At 38.6% G+C, this 24,489-nt stretch overlaps 1 protein-coding gene across 1 annotated transcript in view; it reads right to left on the bottom strand.

Annotated features, from left to right (window-relative positions):
• Nucleotides 1-262: 262 nt before the first annotated feature.
• Nucleotides 263-24,489, bottom strand: part of LOC120617385 (uncharacterized) — a 64,239-nt gene continuing 40,012 nt past the window's right edge. Inside the window, exon 3 of the mRNA XM_039881088.1 lies at nucleotides 263-541. Within this exon, the coding sequence (XP_039737022.1) occupies nucleotides 475-541 (67 nt within the window). The 3' untranslated portion in view covers nucleotides 263-474. The remainder of the gene's footprint in view (nucleotides 542-24,489) is intronic.

The following is a 24,489-nucleotide window of genomic DNA, read 5'->3' as shown; positions in this document are numbered from 1 at the left end:
ACATCTGGAAACAAACCATTGGGTTGGTTTTGGGGGTGGATCGGAGAACAGTTAAACTGAGAGTGTGGAGATAAAACATGTTCGGCTGGGCTACCAAAAGACTGATTAACTTGATGAAATTTCATTGAGTCAAACTGATTTAACTGTTCGTAATCAGTCATCTTCTGATGTGTTGGAGTACCTTGAACATGGTTCAATGAGTCTATGTGCAAAGGTTCAAATTCTGCACCCAAGTTCAATTCATCAACTAGTGAAACAAGTTCAATTCATCAACTAGTGAAACAGGTCCTGGTTGTACAAATGCATCATCTGACAAACCTTCTAAGGTCTCACTAAAAAGATTGGCATCATCGAAAAAGTCCATCATTGGATCTGTCATCTTGAAAAATTCAGTAATAACCCGAGCTGTTCACTCCAAGTGAAGTATGTTCAGCTTCTCTGTTGTAGGTATTACTGGATCATTTCCAAAGGTCATCAACTAATCCGACACAGGTCGATGTTCATTACTGCTCCAGACGGCATGTCTTCAAGTGTCAGAATCCTAAAAAATAAAAACAAAAGCAATTAAAGTTTATTTAAATGATGAGGATCCATTAAAGTTCTATAAAGTTTATGGATGATTAAAAAAAACAAAATTTCAGTGAACAGTATTATTCGGTAGAATAATTTATTGCAAATAGATAACTTTTCCCTACCGGGGTGGGGGTGGGGGGGAGGGAAAGCTGGTTCACGGGACATTGCTATATGCATATTTAAAATGATGCATATTACTTCATTTTGAAGTTCATATATGATGACGGAATATAAACTTGAGAATGCTTTGTCATTCTCTACCGTACCATAAAGTAGCCATCACTCCCTAGTGACTCTAGTATGTGTAAAATAGATACGCGTTATACTTCAAAGTTATATCTTATTAAGAGAGCTGACACGAGTTCCTCTCAGTTAGTGTGTCATGATCTTTTCCTATACATCTCCGAGCAGATAAATCTATGATTTCATTGGGTACATGTGGAAATGCATCAAGAAGAGCAATTGTATGAAGTCATGGTAACTTGGTCCAAAAGTGAGATAAAAGTTAGACATCTATTCAGCTGACAGACAAGAGAGACACATGGTATGTTGGAGATGTCCTTACATATTGTTACCATGGTCCTCTTGCTCACCTACCATGGAATATCAGCCTTCCTGACAGCCAAAAAATTGAGACATCTGTGTAGCAAAACCAAGCACCTTCCTGTTAAGTTATATTCATTACTTTGTCCTTAGCGCCCCCCTCCATGAAATCATTTGGAATGTATATGTTGCTTATTATAAACTGTGCAAATAAATGTGTACTGACAATCAAGCTGAGGCAAAAACAGAAGCTTGAGCTAAGCAATAAATTAGTCTTATGATAGTCTCAAGGGAAAAAAAGACTACATTTATATTTATATACACACACAGACACCCTATTTATGTGTGGAAAGGTTCTAACAGGTTACTTGCTAATATGAAATGACTAGCTAATTTTGTTCCAGGCTTGTATCATTCCAAACATTTTTAACAAAAGTATTTACGGTTTTGCCCCCACGGCCTTGCACGAAAAACCACAAATGGAGGTTCTTGCTCATCTACATATTAATTTATTCAAAAACTAGTGAAGGCCTAAGAAACTTTTCCAGAACTTCTATTTTTGAGGTCCATATTGGGAAACGTAAATTTCCTAAACAAAATGTCTGCTTGCTATTTAAACATGGAAATACTTTTGAAAAATTCTGAGTAAAAACTATCAAAATCTGTATTAATTTTACCTAGAAACGTACTTATCAATCACAATGGTATCTAAGTGCTTTAACAAATATGACTTTAGAAAACATAAACTATAGAAAGAATTACTTTTCCAAATTTTGTAATTGTGAGACTGAGCAGATGGAGGGCTATGCAGCCTGAAAGGAACAAAGTATTAGCCAAAAAAAAAATAAGGTAGGGAAAAATCACTTCTCTGGAACCCTTTTTATTCAACTTCAGGCTCCCGACTAGGGAATATGTATGTATACATAAGCCACTGATTAGGAAAGCAGTGTTGTATGTTTTTATGAGAAGATATGACTATTCATCAAGAGGAAATAAAAAGAAATATAATGGAAGTTACTAAATCTAATATGCCATCAAATGTAAGGTACATCATTAGCTGATTGACATGAAGAAAAAATGCTGCCAATTAAACTGTGACACCATTCCACTTCAAATTTTAATAATAACTTTTCAAATGTCTTTAGTCTTAGACTTCTTCCAAAGGATTTACCAAAACTCACTGAAAAAGAAAAAAGAAAATCCAAATAGATCTATAGCAAAGAGACTGAACTGTAATTAACAACTTCCCAACCAAGAAAAGCCTGGGACCAGATAGTTTTAATGGTGAAATCTACCAAATATGTAAAGAATTGACACCAATTGAACTTCTCGGACTTTTCCACAAAAGTGAAAAGGTGGGAACACTTCCTAAGTCATTCTGTGAGGCCAATACTACCCTGATATCAAAGCCAAAGACATTAAAAGAAAAAAAAAACAAAACACTACTAAAGAATAATATTTATTATAAATATAGTTGAAAATAATCAACAAAATACTTGCAAACCAAATCCAGCAGCACATTACACACACACACACACACACACACACACACACACAACACACACACATCATGAGCAAGTGGGATTGATCCCAGGCATGTAAAGATAATTCGACATACACAAATCAATGTAACATCATATTAATAGAATGAAGTGGAAAAAGTGCATCATCTCAATAGATGCAGACAAGCATTTAACAAATTCTAACACCCTTTCTGATAAAAAGACTGAGTAGAAGAGGAATAGAAAGGAACTTCCTCAGCATGATAAAGGCCATGTATGAACAACTTACAGCTAACATCAAACTCAGTAGAAACAGAATGAAAGCTTTTGCCCTAAGATCAAGAACAAGACATGGATGTCCACTTTCACTACTCTATTCAATACAGTACTGGAAGATCTAGCCAGAGAAAATAGGCCAAAAAGTAAAATAAAAGGCATCTAAATTTGAAAGGAAGAAGTACAACTATCTCTATTTAAAGCTAACATGATCTTATGGAAAACTATAGATAATAAACACAAAAAGAGTTAATGAACTAATCCAGCAAAATTGCAGGATACAAATCTATGAAGAAAAATCGGCTATATTTCTAAAAGATAGCAATCAATATTCCAAAATGGAAATTAAGAAATTCATATACAATCACAGTAAAAGATTAAAATACTTAGGAATAAATTTAATGAAGGACAAGGTGTAGAGGTGTGGACATGAGGACAATGAAACATTGCTGACAGGAATTACAGTATGTCTGAATAAACTGAAGACACACTGTGTACACAGATTGGAAGACAACCCTGTTAAGATGACAATACTACCCAAAGCAATCTACATATTCAACGCTACTCCTATCAAAATCCGAATTTTTTTTGCAGGGAAAAAACAAACTCATCTCAAAATTCAAATTCATATGGAATTTCGAACAGCCAAAACAATCTTGAAAAAGAAAAACAAACTGGGAAGACTCATACTTTCTAATTTTAAATTTACTACAAAACCAGTTATCAAAACAGTGTGGTACCAGCTTATAGACATATAGATCAATGGGATAGAACTGAAAGCCCAGAAACAAACCCTCACATCTACCACCAACTGACTTTTCACAAGGGTGCCAAAGACTACCATTGATGCTAATAAAACTGAATAGCTACTTGCAGAAAATGAAGCTGAACTCTTACCTTACACCATATGCAAAAATTAACTCAAATGGATCAAAGATCTAAATTTAAGAGCTAAGACTATGTAACTCTTAGAAGAAAACATAGCGGCAAATCTTTACGACTTCGGATTTGGCAATGGTTTCTTAAATGTAACACCAAGAGAAAAAATTGATAAATTAGACTTCATAAAAATTAAAAATCTTGTGCATCAAAGAACACTACCAAGAGAGTAAAAAAACACATAAAATGGGAGAAAAATATTTGCGAATTGTATCTGATAAAGGTTTAATATCCAGAATGTATAAAGAACTCTCACATTTCAATACTATAAAGACAAACGATCCAATTTTAAAACGGACAAAGGGCTTCAACAGACATTTCTCCAAAGAAGATACAGGAATGGCTAATAAACACAGTATCAGCCGTTAGGGGAATGCAAACCAAAACCACACTGCTATCACTTCATACCTACTAGAGATATTAAAAAATGGGAAATAACCGGTGTTGGAGAGGATGTGTAGAAACTGGTGTGCGCACATGCACACACACACACACACACATACACCAGGCATGCTGCTTCCTCAAAGTTTTTGCACTTGCTGAGTACACTCTTCCCTCATTTCATTCCATTCTTTTCTCCAAAGTGACTTTCTCAGTGAGGCCTTTCCTGACCATCCTATCTAAAATGTCATATCATTCTCTCCACATTTCACATTCGCCTTCCCTGCTTTACCTTTTGCCTTAGTGTTAGCTAACATTCTATATATTTTACAATTTATCTTGTTTAAAGCTTATGTTTCCTGTAAAATGTAAGTTCGAGGTAAGAAATTTTTATTCAATGCATCCCTAGCAACTATTAAACAGTTTCTATCACACAGTGAGCAGTCAATAAATACTTCTTGTACAAAAAAAAAACACTTTTTTTAGGTGAGGAAAAGGAATGTTATGTAAGGCAGAAACTGTTTTCTTGTTCTTTTAAAAAAAATCTTATGTGAAACACTTTTATAAAATGGCAACAGCAGTTATCTAGACATTGACTTAAGGCTCATTTAAAAAATATTTTTAACTTTTAATTGCAGTAAAACTTAAATAGCAAAATTTGCCATCTTAACCATTTTTAAGTGCTTAGTTCAATAGTTTTAAGTATATTCACACTGTTGTGCAACCAATCTCTAGACTTTTTTCACCTTCCAAATTTGAAACCCTGTACCCATGGGACAACTCCCCATTTCCCCCTCCCCCAGACCCTGGTGATCACCACTCAATCTTCTGTTTCTATGAATTTGACTACTTTAGAAATCTTATACACATATAATTATAGTACTTGTTTCTGTGTGTGACTGGCTTATTTCACTTAGCATAATATTCTCGAGATTCATCTATTTTGTAGCAGATGTCTTAATAAATATACCATTGTATACTATGACCCATTTTTAATTGGGGGGAGGTACTTTTTCAAGTTCTTTTTGAACAAGAAGCATCAGGTGCTGCTATAATACCCACTCTTTGGCAGTATACTTAGCTATTTTAGGGGAAGTAGAATAAAAGATATCTAGATATCAAATCCCAAACTGTGACCTAATTTTCAGCCCTAAACTGCTTAGAACTTCTAACCAAAGTACTCTGAAAGTAATTATTTAATATAGACATCTGCTGCATCTCTGCTTAATATACTTAATAGTTACTTATAAGCCTAAATGTACATTTTCAAAGTAGGCTAAAAGGATCCAAGGGAAATTTCATTATCCAAAACTATAGACTAAAGCCTATTACTATTATTTCTTTTACCTGTATCAGAAGACCCAAATTGTAGTCTTTGGTACTAACTGAACGTGTGACAACATTTTTAACCCTTGGCCTGCAGTTTTCTCATCAATGCCAGTTTGCACTAGGTGTTTGTGAAGGTGTCTATTTTCGTTTATTTCTATCCACTTATTCAAAACTTTTAAAAATCTGCAACTTCCAAGAAAGGAATTTTAAAACAAATACCTACCCCAACCGAGTTAAAAAATCCATGGGTGGGTGGCGGAGGAGGACAAAGAAAAAGCTTAAAATCCTCAGTAAAGAATGCAAGAAAATATATATAAAAACTTATCTGAGATTTAATTTCAAAAAATACTTGTTAATTTAAAAAATTATGTTTTTCCTCTTGATATCAACTGTAACATTCTACACCTAAAATTCTCAAAAAAAAAAATTCAGTTAAAGAAGGTCACTGTTATTTATTAGTATCACTGTCCTCATTTTATTTTCCAGGCTAATATGACCTTAATATATAAAATCGCTAGTACTAGCAAAAAATTAAACCCTAACAGAAAAATAAACTACTTTGTCATAATTATCCAGAAAGACATCCCTCTAAATTACTTCTAATAGCTAATCACAAATCTTTAGGTTTTATTAATGTACAATACAGGAAATCATTACAGAAGCCCACTTGATAAGAGGCTTTAATGTCTGTATGTATGTTTTGGATTAATCTAACTGCATTATGTATAGATTTTTAACTGTTATAATTATAAAATAAAATAGAGCACTAGTTAATTAGAAAAATATCTAGCAAATACAAGTCAAACATGGCATAGTTGAAGGAGCTTAGGAGTGAGTTCAAATGCCAACTGCCACCTGTAAGCTGTATACTTGAGCAATTCTTAGAAATTCTGTCTTCTTCATCTGACTATCTACATTGCAGGGCTGTTGCAGAGTTCAGAAGAATATTTTCAAAGTACTAAAATATAGTTAAGTGCTATATATATATGTATATGTATGTATTTCCCCTATATTGATTTGTAGAACTAGGAACACTGATCAAGATTCTACAGTGACTTCCTAAAAAATTACTAAGATCCAAGCCAGTTATACTGATTGTACTTAGTTTCCAACTCATTTTAAAAGTATTTTATACTAATCAACAGTATCATCTGCCTAAACTTATCCTTACCCTGCCAACTGTATATACGTGCTCATTTTATTTCCTTGCTAAAGACAGCAAGGTCTCTCCATCCTTATTTGCTTCCATTCTCCCACAGATAATCTATTCTTCAACTTCATAAATGTTGCTGAATTCATCAAACTTGCTCACACCTCCACTAATGCATATGGGAAGTTCTCCGAGTACGACACTGCTCCCCCCCACTCATCATTTGATAAAGTAATATCTTTGAGATTAAACTCAAGCTCTACCATCTCCAGGAAACCTGTGTGTGTACACACACACACACACACACACAAACACACATACACGAATGGCTCAGTGATGCAATTTAAGGTTTAATTCCATTATCCCTCAGTCAAAGAAGCCTACTTTTTCACTGATAAGTCATTCTACAAAAGGGGCCCTACAGCATAGTAAGTAAAAGTACAGGTTTTGAAGATTACTCTGGGGTGAGGTAATTCTGGCTCTATCACTTATTAGCTTTGTAATCTTAGGCAAATTGCTTAATCATTTTGGAGCTCAGTTTCTTCACCTGTGAAATGGAGATTGCTGTACTGATTTGCTGTACTGATCCTATAGAACTATTGTAAATAATCTATATCCAACAAACTATGTAAACACTGTTTTCCAACTGTGCTCCTTGGATTGCTGGGTAATCTTTAGCCATTGAAAGAGAGGTTTTTGACCTCCCTTACCTCATTTCCTCCCCAATAAAAGACTCCACCCTGAATATTCTATCACTTATTTTACAAATTGAGCTTCGAAGAGGGTTAAAAAAAAAAAAATCCGGTTGGAAAAAAAGATTCCTTGGTTTAAAAGAAGTGAAAACCACTCATCTAAATAGCAACCACCTAATGCTTCTATCATCATCTCCCCATGCAGATACCCACTTACTACATTCAATTACATTTTGGTTGCATTCACACTTAATTTAGTGTTACTTTGCATCTCCCAGAAAGGAAAATCTTTAAAACACAATCTCATATCTACTCTTGGTAAAAAATGATTGAGGATAATTAATTTGGGGCTGATATTGAAATTACAAGTTTCCTAGTTACTACTGGAGTCAGGACAAGTTGTTTAATTGAAATAATCCTGAACATCAATCATACCCATAACCAAATTAAGTGTAAATATATACTCTAAAGCCAAATAAATTTCAACTAATATGAAAAAACAAGAAATTGATTTAAATGAAGAATTTTCCAAAGTTTGAAATACACAAAAAACAGACCCAGGCTGATTATCAGCATCTAACTTGCAGGGTTGTTATACAGTTCAGAACTACATTCAAAGTTCCCAAAATACAGTTAAGCGCTCAAGAAATGTAGCTTTCCCTCTCAAACCTGTCATTTCTTTTCTGGCTTCCCCAAACCTAGTCATTCAAACCTTCCCGTGACTGTTCAGAAGTTTTGCAATTGAAATTCACCAGTCATTTTTTCAGAACCGTGCATCTGTCTTTGCATCTTTCCCTTTTTTCTTCTGGCTAGTGTCAGAAGAGGAAGTATGACTTCTCCAAAGAGAAATCTTTCACCTCTTGATACCATTCCATCTAGCCTTTCAAAGGGCTTAACACCCACACACATTCCATCTCTCTCAAGGATCTTTAATCATCCTCCTCCAAGTGCCTGCTTCCTTTCTAACTTTAGGCACCAGCAGACCTCCTCTACCTTAACAAAAATGTACGAACAAAATCAATATATTTCTATCCTTCCACTCAATGACAAATATTGAAAATAAAGTGATCCACTGTCTCCATTTTCCAAATATCCATCTGCCTGTTAATGTCTTATACTTTAGTTTCTGCCATTAAATTACTGTAACTACACTTTCAAAGATGGCTATTAACCTTCTAGACAAACCTAAATGTTCCTTCAATCTCTGCCTTTGACCACTAAGAAACACTTGCCATCAATATGCAGAGACAGCAGAAGCTAAATTCAAATGCTATCTTTTGTATGAAGTCTCCAATCATCTATGCATTTCCATCTATTATGTACTATTTAGGCTTTGAGTGCTTAAAAGGAAAGGTCTATGACTTATTCATCTCAGGTACCACCTACAACCCTAGTTGCTCCATAGTAAAAGCTGTTTAAATGTTTTCTGAACTCAATTCAATTAACCCCTCTGCCTCTGGATATTCTCTTAGTTTGCATGACACTATGCTTTTTTTTTCCCCCCTATGGCTTTCCTTGTTATTTCCTTCTTATTTAAAGTAGTTTAATAGATTTAAGTTTCTATGTACTGATTTCGTTTCTACCAAACCTACTTATCTAGCATTTCGAATGCTGTCAAATGTTGATATACATCTTCAACGTATCCTCTAAAATGTGATTTCATTTAAATCCTTGAGAAACTCAATTCTACTTTTCCCAGAATACTATAAATTACTCATTTAAACTTTTTTTCTTACTACTGTTATAAAATAAAGATATAATACTCAATATCTCACTACTTTAAGGAGACCATATAGCATCTCATTGCCCTCCTTGAGGTCTCATCAAGACTTCAAGAAGTCTTCTGATCAGTCTTCTTTCAAGACTTGTTTGATGAAGTTACAGATATGAATTTTTTCATTCTTCTCAGAGCACAACCCCTAAAATAGTGTACTATTAACTCTATTTTAAAAGCCAAACATTCTTAATATCAAGAAAAGTGTCTTTTATTTAACTATAACTTTGAAAACATAGAATGATGTTTTGTTCTAATCTGTTCTAATCCAACAGACGCAACATGAGTACTCATTTTTGGACTGAAAATCTTTGCATTTTCGATTTCATATTCCTCTATACTATGTTTCATTTAGGTAGAAATATCTATTCATCAGCAAATATTCAACTTTGGAGATTAAAAATAAGAACAAGATTTTTCATATATAGTGGTATTTTAATCAAACCACATAACTGAATAAGAAGTAACTAGCATTCTCATACACTGCTAAAAGGAGTGTATACTGGAACAACAAATTTGGAAAACTATGGCTAAAGCTGAACATATGCAAACCTGTGACCAACTTTTCCACTGGCAGAAATACATACTCCACAAGAATGTGTGCACGTGCGTAGTGACAGACAAATATGAGAATGCTCCCAACAGCCCCCAAATGAAAACATATCTATCATACATCAGAGTTAACAGCAATGAGAACGAACTACTCCTGCATGGAGACACACGTATTCGTCTCAGACATAAGATTAAGCAAAAAACACACACTATATGATTTCATTTACATGAAGTTCAAGAACAGGAAAACTATGGTTTTCAGAGTCAGCATAATGATCACCTCTGGGAAGACTGAAAGGGGGTGATAACTGGAAGGGAAAGTTTGAGGGAGGCCTGGGGTGCCAATAATAACGTTCTAGTCCTTGACCTGGCTGGTGGTTTGGGGGATGTGTTTATTTTACAATAAGTCAGACAGCTATATTTTTATGATTTACACTTTTCTGAATGTCCTTAACTTTAAAAAAAATTTTTTTTAATTTAACTGGAACAAGATAAAGCATAAGCAAATATTTACAAATCACTGTTTAGAGTATATGTCACTCATAAAACATTGGTAAACAAATATAGAATGGTCTCCTAATTCAACTCTATATACTGCTGATTTCAACACATTTACCAAAGCAGAAGTAAAAAGCATATTCTCATATTTAGTTACACAGTGAATTCACTTAATTATGCAACCTCTGAAATAAAATATTCCCTAATACTAGAAACATCTGGCAACTCAGTTTCTTTGTACATCGGTTTCCTCATCTATAAAAGACTAAGTAAGTGCACCAAATCTAAAATCTTAAATTTTTAGATTTGTTTTAGGTAAAGCTGCCCAGTTCCTGGAATGGAACAAAAATTTCAATGAAAAGAAAATGCTGAATTGCCTTTTTAAATATAAACACTGCAAAGATAATATAACTGAAAAATAGAGAAATAGATGGAATTCCAGTCTGTTAATTCCATGAATGATTTTTAACTACTCGAACGTGATAAAATCTAAAAATTTAAAACAAACTTTATGCAAAACATGACACCTAATCACTATCTCAACCATTTTTTTCATCTTATAAAATGAACAAGATATAGATAAGCAGTTATATTTCAGATGCATATCCATTGATTTCCAACAGAATAAAATGTAATATACTTTATATTGCTGCTGCTTAGTCAAGTAAACTTGAAATGACCACTGGATATGAAAAACAATCTTTTGGGTTTTTTTCATATTTCAAATCATGTCCCTTTGTTTCAGTAACAATGGTTAAAATTACTGGTTAAAAAAAGGTTTTAACTACAATTAAAAAATAGTTACCTAGTTTAACTTCAGTTAATAATGCCAAATTATAACAGAAACATTGCTATCTGTAGCTAATTGATAAACAGGTACTAATGGCCTGAACTATAATTTTCACTCAACCTTCATAAATAAGCTGTATTAAGAAAATATGCAAACTTTCAAAAACTGAAGCACATTGATAAAAACTAAGATCATTTCAGTTACCAATCCTTCTAACAAAAATCTGAAGCTTGCTTCTTCCTCTCGAAACACACACTCTGAATGTCATAGTATGGTGTCACCCACATAGTTAACAAACATATCCTGAAGCAATTATGCAGATGAAGGTAGTCCCCATCTTCTGAAGCACCTGTCTGGGGATGGTGTCTAAAACCCGATTTCCTGCCAAACATTCTCCCCTCATCTTATCTCAGTAAATCACACCACCGTCTAGTTCCTGAAACCTGGAACCTGAAGGTCATTTCTGACACCTTTCCTTTCACGTCCAACCCATCAAGTTGTCATTCTTATCTCCATCTCTCTATATCAAATCAAATCTCACTTTTCCTTTCGTTCATCTGCACACATGCTACCCCAGTGCCAACTACCACATGTAACCTCAACTGCAGTAGCATGTCTTTGCTTTCGCTCTTGCTTCCTCTAATCTCTTCTCAACTAAATTGATACTTACAAATTTTAAATTAAAGCTTATTACTCCTCTGCTTCAAAATCTTCAATGACTGCAATGTCCCTAGTAAAACCCAAGTCTCTGACATCCCCTGCAATGCCCTGCATGATGTGCTCTCTGCCCATCTCTCATTCCGTCTTCCATGGTTTGCCTCCATTATGCACCTGCCATCCTGCTCTTCTTTCGTTTCTTGCAACCGAACGAGCTATTTTTTGCCTTCGTATATTTTTGCCTTCGTATATATTTTTCTTCCTTCCAGAAAACTCTTTCCCTGTCTGGCTTTTTTACGTCATGTAACACAACCTACGAGAGGCCTTCTCTGACCAGTCTAAAATCCTGCCCATTTTTCTCTCTCACAGCAGCACCCTGTTCTCTTCCTTTATTGAATTCATCATAAGTTGTAATTTGAATGTATTGTTCATGATCAGTTTCCACTATCAAAATGTAGATTCTACAAAGGCACAATTCACTTAATATGCACTTAATTATGTTATATATAATAAATTGAATAAATGAAAGAATCACTTAATAAATCTGTTTAATAAATGAATGGCTGTGAATGACTTGGAACCCAGAGAAAAAATTACAGCTCAAAGTGGCTTCCCCTACTGTAGGTCTCCCATTATCACTTGATCAGCTTTTGGGAGGAGGAGCAAAAAAGTGTTCCTGCAAACTTTAAGGCAATAAATACAACAGAGGAAATGTCAGGAAGTTGTACATATGTCAAATAAGTGAGACAAATAATGCTACGCTCTCATGGAAAGGAGAAATTCTTAACGGTTACAATGACAAGAAATGATTTTATTCACAAAGTAGAATTTGACCTGAGTTATTCCCAGACTTGAAAAAATCAGACAGGTGGAAAGTAGGGGAGTGAAGTCCAAATAAGAAAGTAAACAGAAGTATAAAGTTTTAGAAGATAGCTGTAAAATTTAACTTGGCAACTTATACTTACAAAATAAGTGTAAAAAAGCTAATTCTTCCATCATGTAAGAAATATACATTGTGTTGACATGTTAATCATGTTGACTACAACTACAAAACATTTAAAAGGCTACGATAAAATCATTCTCTCAATTTCCATAAATCTCTCGATTCCAAGTTCTTAAAATACTTTGATAACATATTCTAATCATTAGTTTTCATAACTCATTTCCACTCTGATCAACTTAAGTTTCTATATTCTTACTTATGTTGTTTATTCACTATAGTGATACTTGATGAAATTTCTCAAGTAGATCTATTATTTTATTTTTCCTTTATAGACTTTGACCTGAGATTTCATTTCTCTTCTGTCGAAGTACTCAGTTGACTTCTACATTTATATCAATGGTTAACAAATTTAAGCCTTTAGAAAATCTAAAATGTTCAACATGTATCAATTTTTATCTTACAACTGATGGAGGCTTCGATACATTTTACTTCTAAATCTCTAATGCTACATCATCAGTTCCTGCAACTTAAATTTATACATTAAGCCCCTCCCTTCACTTCTGTCTTGTTTCCATAGGTAAAAGGCCATGATCTATTCCAAGCCTTACAGAAGGCATTCGGTTACATTAGATAAAGGATTTGGATTGAAAAGTTTCTAAAGATACTTGTGATTTCATTAATCTCACCTTGTTATGGGCTTTTTCCATTGACAGCATTGCTTAACTTTATTCATGCCCACTCGAGGTAATTCATTTAATAACATTATTTTCAGGTAAGACAAACTATAGCACTATTTGTTTCAACACCTCTGCCTTTTCTTATCCTTAAGTTCAAGGACAACTTTTTTATTTCAGAGGACAGGTTTCATGAGATACTTAGAATCACGGAACTGCAAAACTTTAGAAAACTAAGGTTCACAGAGGTTAAGAAACTTGACTATATCTACACAGTGTGGGGGTCGGGAAGAGTACCACTCTGGCATGCAGATTATTTCAAGCTAAAAAACAAAGCCCAACATATAGGAAGAGGTCCCCGCCTTTTTTTTTTTTACCTCTCCCTTTCTTAAAGAGATTCAGACAGAAAAACTTTCAGGAAGGGAACCTCAGCACACTAGCACATCGTATGAATTAAGTATGGTAGGCAGGAAGGATCCATGCAAAAACCTGTTCACTGGATTTCCCTCTGTCCCATTGTTTGAGTTGCCCAGCAAGAATGTGTTTGCCACTTTCTAGGCTACCTGTGAATTGCCCATTTCCCCTTTGAAATACCATAAGCTCCCCACCGCCCAACCCACCCTTTCTCCTTTGTCCAAAGTAACAGAGCAACCTCCTTTGCCTCAGTCTTTGGAGTTTTCATGCTTATGTGAATCCCCCATGTCCACCTATTAAAATCTGGTTTTCTTCTGTTAGTCTCTTGTTTGTTGGTTAAATTATCTGACCAGCCAGAAGAACTAAGGAGGTAAGAGAGAAACTTTCCCCAGCCCAGACAACAGCTAGTCAAGTGGCAAAGTTCTGATTCTCTCCAATCAGCACTCAAGAATATGACTTTACTGGTTACAGCAGTACAATGTTTTTTCCTAATGTTATTTCCCTATATCCTTAGGACATTATCTTTTTCTAGTTAATCAATCACAAGGTTTTTGTTTTTTAACTCTACAGTAGCCACTCTCCTAAAACTTTCCAAGGATGACAGATATCAGAAGCAAATCCCGGAGTCAACTTATTTTCCCCCAAGAGCACTTCATGGCTATCTTATAGGATATATAGTTTACGAGAAACTTCCCAAGGACTAAGACCACCAATACTTTGTAGTACATACACTACAACAATTTAATATGAAGTGTCAAAGTAATAGAAGTGGAAACTGAAAGAAAAGTCTTGGAAGATAAATATGGGTCTAACACTTTTGTTTGGAACAAAAGCTATTTTTCATTTAACAAATATTCATCAATTATCTATCATGTAGAAAGCTCTGCCTGCAAAGCTATCAGCAAAAAGTCACATTTAAATTCGAGTTCTGTAAATCCAACAGAAAAGGATTGCTATATTCATACTTTTGCATTGCAAACACAAAACACTCAAAACACAACACAGCTCTGCCTCTGCAATGTGGACTCTCCCCTGAAGTTCACCTTGTATGCATTCATGTGTTTCTGGAACTAGTTGTTCTTTTAAAAAGTACGGATACAATTATGCAGAGTTGAGTAGAATAACATTACACGAGATAAGCCCTCTTTTTAGTTCAAGATCATAGCTGGTTAAGTAGAACTGGAGAGTCTGAAATCAGAGAAAAAGGAAAAGGTGAAAAGTAGCATGCAAAACTGAAAAACTAAGTTGTGACAGTGTTTTTATTAACGAAGATAAGCTTTGATACGGGGCGATTCCGAGGTAGTTATGAGTATTCCACATAAATGTCACATTAGTGCCAAATTCCAGACTTCCGAGAAAGTAACTGTGACACTGTTAATACCACAATTAAAAAAAAATTGTCTACTTTGTTCCGAAAAGTTTTATTTTTCTTAAAAAAAAAAAAAGCAAAACAAAACCAAAAAAGGAACAAACAGAAACCACTGAGCTGGCGACTGCGACAAGCCAATAAGTAAGACACCCAGGCTTTCCGGGTCGTGCTTGGCTTTGGGATGGATGTCCTCGAAGGGAACCCTGGAACCACCCACCACGTCCCACACCCGGAGCCCAAGAAAGCGGCGGCGGGGTCCGGGCCCCGCTGCAGACGTGGAGGCCCGCGGGGCGGAGGACCGCGGGGAGGGCAATGCGGCCGTCACCCGCGAGGCCAGGCCTGGGACAGCGCCGGGGGCGTCCGGGGGCTCGGGGGCGCCCGGCGCTCGCGCGGGACGCCCTGTCATGAGTCACGGAGGCGAGGAAGCAGGCGGGCGGGGGGAGAGGCTGCAGGATGGAGGGAAGCCCCGCTCTCGGGAGGGAAGGGCGCAGACGGGGAGGCCCCCGGCTCCCGCGGGGCGGGGAGGGGGAGCCCTGCCCAGCCCGCCCTCGCCTCCGCGCGACGCAACAGGCGCGGCGGCGGGTCCTGACCCCCGGGGCTGCGGGCACGGGGCGGGGGCAGCGGCCCGCAGCCATGACAGGCGCGGGGCGGGCCGCGGGCCGGCTGGGCCGCACGTGCGGACAGCGCCCCCGCCCCGGCCTCCCCGCGCGCCCGCGCGGCCCCGGGCCCCCGACCTCCCGCGGCGGCGGCGCGGCCTGCCCCGACCCTGCGGCCCGCGCCCGGCCGAGCGGCGGCGGCGCGTACTCACCGCCGCTCGCAGGCGCCGGGGCTTCGCCATGACTGAGGCGCCCCCGCCGCCCCCCGCCTCGACCGAGACTGACACGCGCGGCTGGCGGGGCGGGGGCGGCCTCCGGCGACCACCCGGCTGACAGAACCCGCCCCCGCCGCGCCCCACTAGTTGAGCGGCGGCCGCTGCCCCACGGTGGCCCCGGGCGGCCTCCCCTCGCCCGCGGCGGCGGGTGGCCACGACGGGCGGCGGCGGCACTTACCGGCGGCGCGGCCAGGCCCCCCTGTCAGCGCGCGGCCGGGCGGGAGCGGCGGGAGGAGTGAGGGGCGCCGCCTCCCCCGCGCCGCCACGCACCCGCCTGATTGGCCCAGTCCGCTCCCCCGGCGCGACCCCACCAGCCCCTGCGAGCGGCTCTCCGGCAGCACCGGCGCGTCATTTGCATATTTGTGCCCGCGCCGCTGATTGGCCGGCGCTTGGAGGGGCGGCCGTGACCGCTGCGGCTCCCGCCGGAGCCCCAGCCGCGCCCGGCGACCCTGGAGGGAGGATCTCGTCCGCCGCTCCCCTCCCCTCGGGACCCGGCCCGACCTGGGGCGGAGGGCGGCGGGAGGCGGGGTCGTCGCCCCGCTCCAACATGGCCCCGCCGCGCCGCCGACCCAATCGCCGGAGCGCTTGCTCCAGGAGCTCCGGGCGGCCTCGGGGCGGGGAAGCGTGGGGGCCGGGCGCCCTCTGGCCGGAGCGCGGGGCAGTGCAGTGGCCCGGGCTCCCCTCGCCGCCCCGCCGCGGCCGCCACGTCAGGCCGCGCCCTCGCGGCGGCCTCTCCCCTGCCCGCGGCCCCGCCGCCACGTCAGGCCCGGCAGGCACGCCCCGGCCGCGAGCTGACCAGCGGCGGGGTCGGCGCCGAGGTCACAGACACGCTGGGCATCTGATCTCAGCCAGCCGGGGTCCGGCGAGGAGCCACGAGGGTGTCCAAGCGAGAGCCTCGGTTTTCAAATGGCCGTGGATTCGGCCCCACGTTCTCCTTTCGTTCGGGGACCCCGGCGACACACGCCTTGCTGTAAAATCGGGAGCAAGGGGAGTGCCGCCGCAGGGATGCGGTGATCGGTCCAGGTGCCAAGCACTTGCCGTGCAAAAGGCGCCAGGCTAAGGAGAGACCCAGCCCCAAGTCTTGGTCTAGAGACAGCGTGCACCTCAAGTGGTGGAAAGCTGGTGCTGAAACCTAGTCCTCTCGATGATCAGGGCCGCGTTCTGAATTGCACAGCTATAAAGGGAAAGAAAGAACAAATGATAAAAGGAGTGAGAGGGCGACACTGGTGTAGGAGCAGGGGACGTACTAGAAAACCACTGGCCTACGAAGGCGAGGGTGCACCTGGGTTCCCTCTCGCTGTCACCAATGAACTGAGTGACCTACATTAAGTCATAATATGTCCCAGAGCCTCGGTTTTCCCTTCTGTAAAATGAAGTGTCTGGACAAATTTTCTAAAGGCCTTCTGGCTCTAAAATTCTACGGGTCTCTCTTTCAGGTCCTGAGCTGGCTTTAGCACGTAATTAAAAATTTTAAATCCATATTAGAAAGAGAGAGAGACAAAATAATGGAATGTTAAAATTTAAGTCAGCCTACCTTGAGTTTGTTGGAAACTGCCATTTCAAATGTACTATGAGTGATATTTAACAATCTCCTTAGAGTTGACAGAAATCCTTTGAATTTCAGTCTCCACAAAGAAGCATAGAGCAATGTCACTCTGCTTGTTGACGCCTGAGCAGAATGGAATGGCTGTGGTATACAGAGTGTTAGTTGCCAAGTAATTTCATTCTTTATATTCCCCCTAAAGACCCTCCAGAGTAGATCAACCTAACGCTTTTTAACTGAGATGTTGGAAGCTGGAAGGAAACCGCTGTGAGAGAAGTTACAATTACAGCTTTGATTCCCCTCAAGGATACTTAATAACAACCACATACTAGATAAGAATGCACAGAAACAGTTCATCTCTGAGCTCCCTACACTACTTATTTAAATACTGCTTTAGTTCGCAAACTCAACCTGTTGAGGCAACCCGAAGGCCAGTAACATGTCATTTATCTGGCATCATAGGAGAAGATATACCATATAAATGAAATCTTTAGCTACTTTACAGAACTTTTCTCGCCCAAGAAAACTAATGTTTTCCTGAATACAACCTTTTGAAAATTACTTTAACTTGGTGATTAAGGATCATCATTATCATTATCAACATTATTGTATTCTATTATGATCAATGAATGCCCTCAAATGTATGTAAATCTATTTGTTCCTGTAATGAATAGCTTCTAGAATGCTGTTATCATTATTTTAAATTTACATTTTTTTTGTATGTCTCCTTCATTACTACTGGGCTGACACTTCTTTATTTTACCTATGTACCTAACAACTAACTTCCTTCCTTCCTTCCTCCCTCCCTTCCTTCCTTCCTTCCCGATGCTTCTATTCTATTGTGAACTTAGACACAGATAAACTTTCATTAGTTTAGACTTTCAGGTTTTGAGTAAAGATTCTCTGTGGGGTTCTCCTATGGGTTAACTACATGAGTCTATGTGACATCGATTTTGACTGTTCGGTGACTGGTTTTTACTAATTTCTTAAATCTTGGTGGTATTCTTAGTAACTGAGGTTTCTGGATATGTACTCTTAGGCTAGATCAGTAAATACCACTCTTCAAAAATTAAATTGATAAGAATCAATATCGACAACATCAAAATCTAGCAACGCTGACCTACTATTTCTCTCAGGCAATGGAATGTCCAGCGCCAAGGGGCAGCAAGGCTCTTCAGGTCCCTAGGAAACCTGAGCTATGACAGAGTGGTCTCCACGCCCCGAATGCAGCATTTACAAGTATATCCAACAGGTGCCATTTACTGAAATCTAGTCCCAGGCACTGCGTTAAGGGTTTGTACTTGTTATTTCATTTTACTTTCGCCACCAGTCTATGAGAAAGGGATTGGTTTTTCCATTTTCTAGATGAAGAGGGTCCAAAATCTTGCTCCGGTTACATAATCATTTAGTGGCAGAGATACAATTCAAACTTAGGACTGGAGGACCAACCTAAAGCCTATAACTCTTAACCATTATACTATATCCCTCTCTTCCACCTTAGTTTCCAAGCAACATTTTATTAATTAATTTGGCACCTCGCAAAGGAAATTCCCTGTATAGGGACTTTGGTTAAGGTCATCAAAAAAAAATATATAACAAAATGTACACATCAAACGGCATTTCACAAGTTTAAGGAATATAAACCAATGTTCTAGTACCTGTTCTCTTTTTGGGAAAACTGATACAATCAAGATCTTAAAACTGCAAAACTTAGAGTTAGATCCTACCTTGGTGAGACCTGCAGAAGTAATGCCCACAGAATAGTCAAAATAACTTCGAAAAGGAAGAAAAGTTGGAGGACTCATACTTCCTGATTTCAAAACTTACTACAATGCTATAGCAATCAAGACAGTGTGGTATTGGCATAAGGAGAGACATACAGATCAATGGAATAGAATTGAGAATCCAGAAATAAACCTTTACACTTATGGTCAGTTGATTTTCAACAAAAGTGCCAACACATTAAAATTGAGAAAGACAACAGGATAAACAAATGCTACAAAAATGAAGCTGGATCCCTACCTCATACTACACACAATAAATCAAAAGGGATCATAGACCTAAATGTAAGATGTAAAACTAGAAAACTCTAAGAAGAAAACGTAGGAGTAAATCTTTCAGATATTAGGTTAGGCAATTGTTTCTTATTCATGACACCAAAAGCATAAGCAACAAAAGAAAATACAGATAAGTTAGACTTCATTAAAATTAAACACTTCGGCACAAGCAACCAAAGAAAAAAAATAGATAAATTGAACATCAAAATAGGTATCTGTGTTTCAAAGGACACCATTGAGACAGTGCAAAGGAAGACACCTACAGAATGACAGAAATATTTGCAAATCATACATCTGATAAGGGTCTAGGGTGTAAAGAGATCTTATAACTCAACAATAAAAAGGCAAATAACCCAGTGTAAAAATGGGCAAAGTATTTTTGAATAGACATTTCTCCAGTGAAGATATACGAATAACCAATATGCACATAAAAGATGCATATCATTAGTTATTAGAGACATGCTAATCAAAACCACAATGAGATATCGCTTCATATTCATTAGAATGGCTATAATTAAAAAAGCGATAACAAGCACTGATAAGGGGGTGGAGAAATTGGAACCCTCTACATTGCTGATGGGAATGTAAAATGGTGCGGCCATTTCAGAAAACAGTTTTTTCAAAAAGTTAAACATAGTTATATGACTTGGCAACTCAAAATAAATGAACATATACGTCCACACAAAAACTTGCGCACAAATCTTCATGGCAGCATTATTCATAAAATCCCAAAGTGGAAACAACCGAAATGCCCATTAACTGATGAATACAAACAAAATGTTGTATATCCATGCAGCAGAATATTATTCAGCTCTACAAAAGGATCACGTACTGATACATGCTACACCATAGATGAGCCTTGAGAACAGAGTGATAAAAACCAGACACAAAAGGTCACATGTTATATGATTTTATTTGAATGAAATGTGCAGAATAAGCAAACTTATAAAGACAGAAAGTAGATTAGTGGTTGCCTAGGGCTAGGTGGGAAGGGAAGGGACGAAGAATGGAGAGTGATTGCTAATAGGTACTTTTGGGTGGTGATTAAAATTTTCTAAAATTAGTCTACAGCCACACCACCCTGAATAAGCCAGATCCCGTCTGTTCTCGGAAGCTAAGCAGGGTCGGGCCTAGTTAGTACTTGGATGGGAGACCAGGTGCTGTAGGTGTAAAAAAAACTAAAAAATAAAAAAATAAGGGATTGTAAGCTGACAAGGTCCTTGCAATCCAACCAAAAAAAAAAAAAAAAAAAAAAAATTTCTAATATTAGATTGTGGTGATGGTTGCACAATTCTGTGGATATACTAAATACCACTGAAGTGTGACTTTTATGGTAACTAAATACTATCTCAATAAAGCTATTTTTTTTAAAAGTGATGCCTAGCCAGCAATTTCCAACTTTATTATAGTACTATATTCATTAAATAGTATATATGAATATATGTACATATATGCATGTATGCATACATACACCCAGATATATTTTCATAATATTTATCAGGTTAGTTAAGCACTAAATAATTTTTTTTACATCCAAAGATTGTTGTAGTGGCACTGTTATTTCTCATATTGGGCTTACCAGTTTTGTGACCGGTATAATTTACATGCATTTAAATACCAATACCACATATATGTACCAGGCTGGGTGCTGTGTTGGCAAAAGAAGGATGATTATTTCTGTATAAATAATAAATATCGAACAAATGTGTGGGTATAAAATATCTTTTCAGTCATCTTTCTTGGCATTTTTTCCACAGATTGAAGAGCCAAAAAAAAATGGTCTTTCACAGACCAATGGTAAGTCTTTATAAACATTAAAGTGTGCTTTTGAAATCTTTTACATAATTTAAATGTTTTATGCCCCGTTATATTATGAAATAGAATGTGATTTCCATCTTTCTGCAATAATGAATAGTGGCTTAAAGAGCTCACTTTTCCGCCCTAGGAAAAGAATCTGAAAGAAACCGTTAGTTGATTCAATAGCAAATAAAAACTAACTTCACATCAGCCCCTGGGAGCTGTGAAATTTCTCTAACTCGGTTTAGAACATAGGTTCTTTTTAGAACAGGAGTGCAGGATATCACTAGAAAGCTTTTGAGCCTTCCTTTCAGGCTCTTGTCAAACAAACAGAAAAGAGGGTTATGCAGGCTTTCATCTGTAGCTTAAAGCACCTCAAAGATCATTTAAAAGCATGTTCAGCACTGTTTTCAAATCTAGAGGCTGCTGCTAATAACAACATCCAGAGGATGTGTTCAGCCAGGCAGCTGTTCCTCAGACTCTTACTCTTAGGCCTATTTGATCAGCGACAGATCTTAGAGTCTCTAGGTTTTATCTAGTTTATCCCTTACTTTTTAGCCAGGAATGCACTTCAAAGCACGATCCTACTTGACAGTTCAAATCTTCCACTGCTCTGCTTCCATAAACAGTTGCTTGTCCTAATCTTAAAAGGTCTTTGGGAAAAAGAGGTTTTGCTGTATACCTTGATAAGACTTCCCAATGTACCTCATTCCCTTTCTTTGTGCATCTGCTTCTCTTTGAGTCGCATAAGCACTCCTGGAGAAGTTATATCTAAATCGAGTTTGGAGGAATCATATTCATGAAATGCAGCTGCTATTTAAAAAAAAATTTTTTTTTTTTTGTTCACAAATATTTAAAGAGTATCTGTGACGTGTCAAGTACAATGCTAGATGCTGGGGATACAATAATGAACAAGACAGATGGAGTCTTTGGCCTCATGGCAAATGATTTTGTGAAGTAAATACCCACAATCACTTACTGTTATTAATTCTGGTAATATTTAACCTTCATTTGAAGGTAGTCTAATTGCTGTGATTAAAAAAATGTATGATCTAGACCACATAGCCTGTGAACTGATGGAAATGACAGACATGTATTTTTGTAATCAACTGGTTTGTTTTATAGGCATTACGGGCATCTTATTTCAAGAAGAAATCCATCCTGGTACAATTTAAATCCACCTTGTCTTGTTTAAGCTTCAAAAGAGAAAAGTGCACTGGGCTCCCTCTGAATATTTCTTGACTTGTTTTTCCTCATTAGTTATAGGCATGACTATAATTCTATCACCATCTTTCCACGATCTCATTGGTCAGGTTTCACACTCCTACTTATGTGTCTTGGGAAGAGCTTATAAAAATCATATATTATTGTTAGGAATAAAACAATTCTTTCAACAATTCCCATAGTCTTCTAATTTTAAAAAACAATTAGGTGTGTTTTTTCTTGCCTCATATGGACCACTTAAGAAGGACCGTCTTTCTTAAGATCATCTTTTGATGTAATTCTATTTGACCAACCCATATCGTCTCTTATTTAAAAGTACTGGGGATTATTGGAATTCTTGGACATTTTGGTTAAGATGCATATTAACTATAGTTCTTTTCTTGGCACTGAACCCCCTGGTTTGTTTTCTAGAGGATGAGTAACAACTTGCCAAACCAGGAAAATTAACTCCAGGTTATATGATTGAAACTTTTTTTTTAAATTTAAGAGCAGAGAGACCCTAGAAAGTTTTGCTGAAAATAAATCAGTGTAGCTTTTTTCCCCCAGTTACCATTAGATGTTAAGGAGTTGGTGACTTTGCACAATTTAAGTAGAAGTCTTCTGTGAAAACTAGGAAAGAAGCTGGGTCTGTGTTTCTTAAGACAAGAAAACTATAGAAATAGTTACATCTCCTAAAGACCCAGATTTGTTTTCTCCAACATTATAGATATATGACAAACATCCGACCTTCTAGAAAGCTTGGTTAGATAGAGACCTCAAAAATAGTATGTCAGAGACCTGGGTGTCTGCCAAAACGGGGCCAGTTCTGCTAGTTCAGGTGACAGTTAGCAACGAGATAAAAGATTAAAGAATTAGGCCAAATGCTGTGCTTATCAAATATGTAATTGATTTTTTTTCTTTTTCATGGGTTTCTCTCAGGGTCACGTAGGACTGCCTAACTTTTTCCCATAGTCAGCAATTTTGGCTAATAACGTGGCGCCCTTTTTTGACCCCAGCTCCTGGAGGGCACTTCTCTTTGTGTTTCCTTTTCAGAGTATGTACTAGTTGGCAAGAACACACTGAGTAATCTGTGCAAACTATAAGAAATGTCGGGCTGGCCCTTGCTCGCTAACTGCCCCTCCTGTTTCTAGATAAACGAAAGTGACAGCGGTCTTCTCTGTTCCTCAAACATGACACTCCTGGTTTCAGGGACTTTTCGTCTTTTGGTCCCCCTGCTTTCTCACTGGCTCTAGGTACAGCTGATCCTGCAGGTCCTGCAAAAAAACATCTGCTCAGAGGGGCCTTCCTTGACCCATAACGGCTGTTTGCTTCCTTCTGACCACTTACCACGGCCTTGTTCATGTGTTTATTATTTGTCTCCACCCTCTAGAAAGAAAGCATCTGGTGGCACGGACAGGCTCTGTTTTGATCCTGGCAGTATCCTCAACACCTAGAACACAGGTGCTCCAATCAATGTGTATTTTACACTGACTGAACTGTTCACCAACATACCTGCAACGTTCTGGCAGGAAGAACTGCTGTCATTTGGGGTTATCCCACCTGGCTTTGTACAAGACACTGGAAGCCTCTATCGGAGATTCTCAAACCTTACTGCATATTAGAATCACCTGAGAAACTTAAAAATTACCTTTGCTTAGACCCTGCCTTGACCTAAGGGTGATGAGTCTCGGGCATCAGTATGTTTTAAAAGATCTTTGTGTAATTATGCAACTAACGTAGTCAAAGAACTGCTCTGAGCGACACAGAGCTGAACAATGACCTGACTACAAAGTTCTTATTCCCTAGGGGAGTCTTCCCTGTGTCACCTCTGTCTAGGGCAGCCCAAAGCATTCTTCAGACCACTCGAAGTGACCTCAAAATACCTGCTTCATTATCACAAAAGGCAAAAGCCAGATGAAAAATTAGCCTCTCGGGAAAGAGAAAAGGTACCCAAGTAACCTA

Source organism: Pteropus medius, unplaced genomic scaffold (assembly GCF_902729225.1).
Source record: "Pteropus medius unplaced genomic scaffold, Ma_sr-lr_union100, whole genome shotgun sequence".
NCBI lineage: Eukaryota > Metazoa > Chordata > Mammalia > Chiroptera > Pteropodidae > Pteropus > Pteropus medius.
The sequence above is the reverse complement of the archived record's forward strand: the minus strand, read 5'-3'. Positions and strand labels throughout refer to the sequence as shown.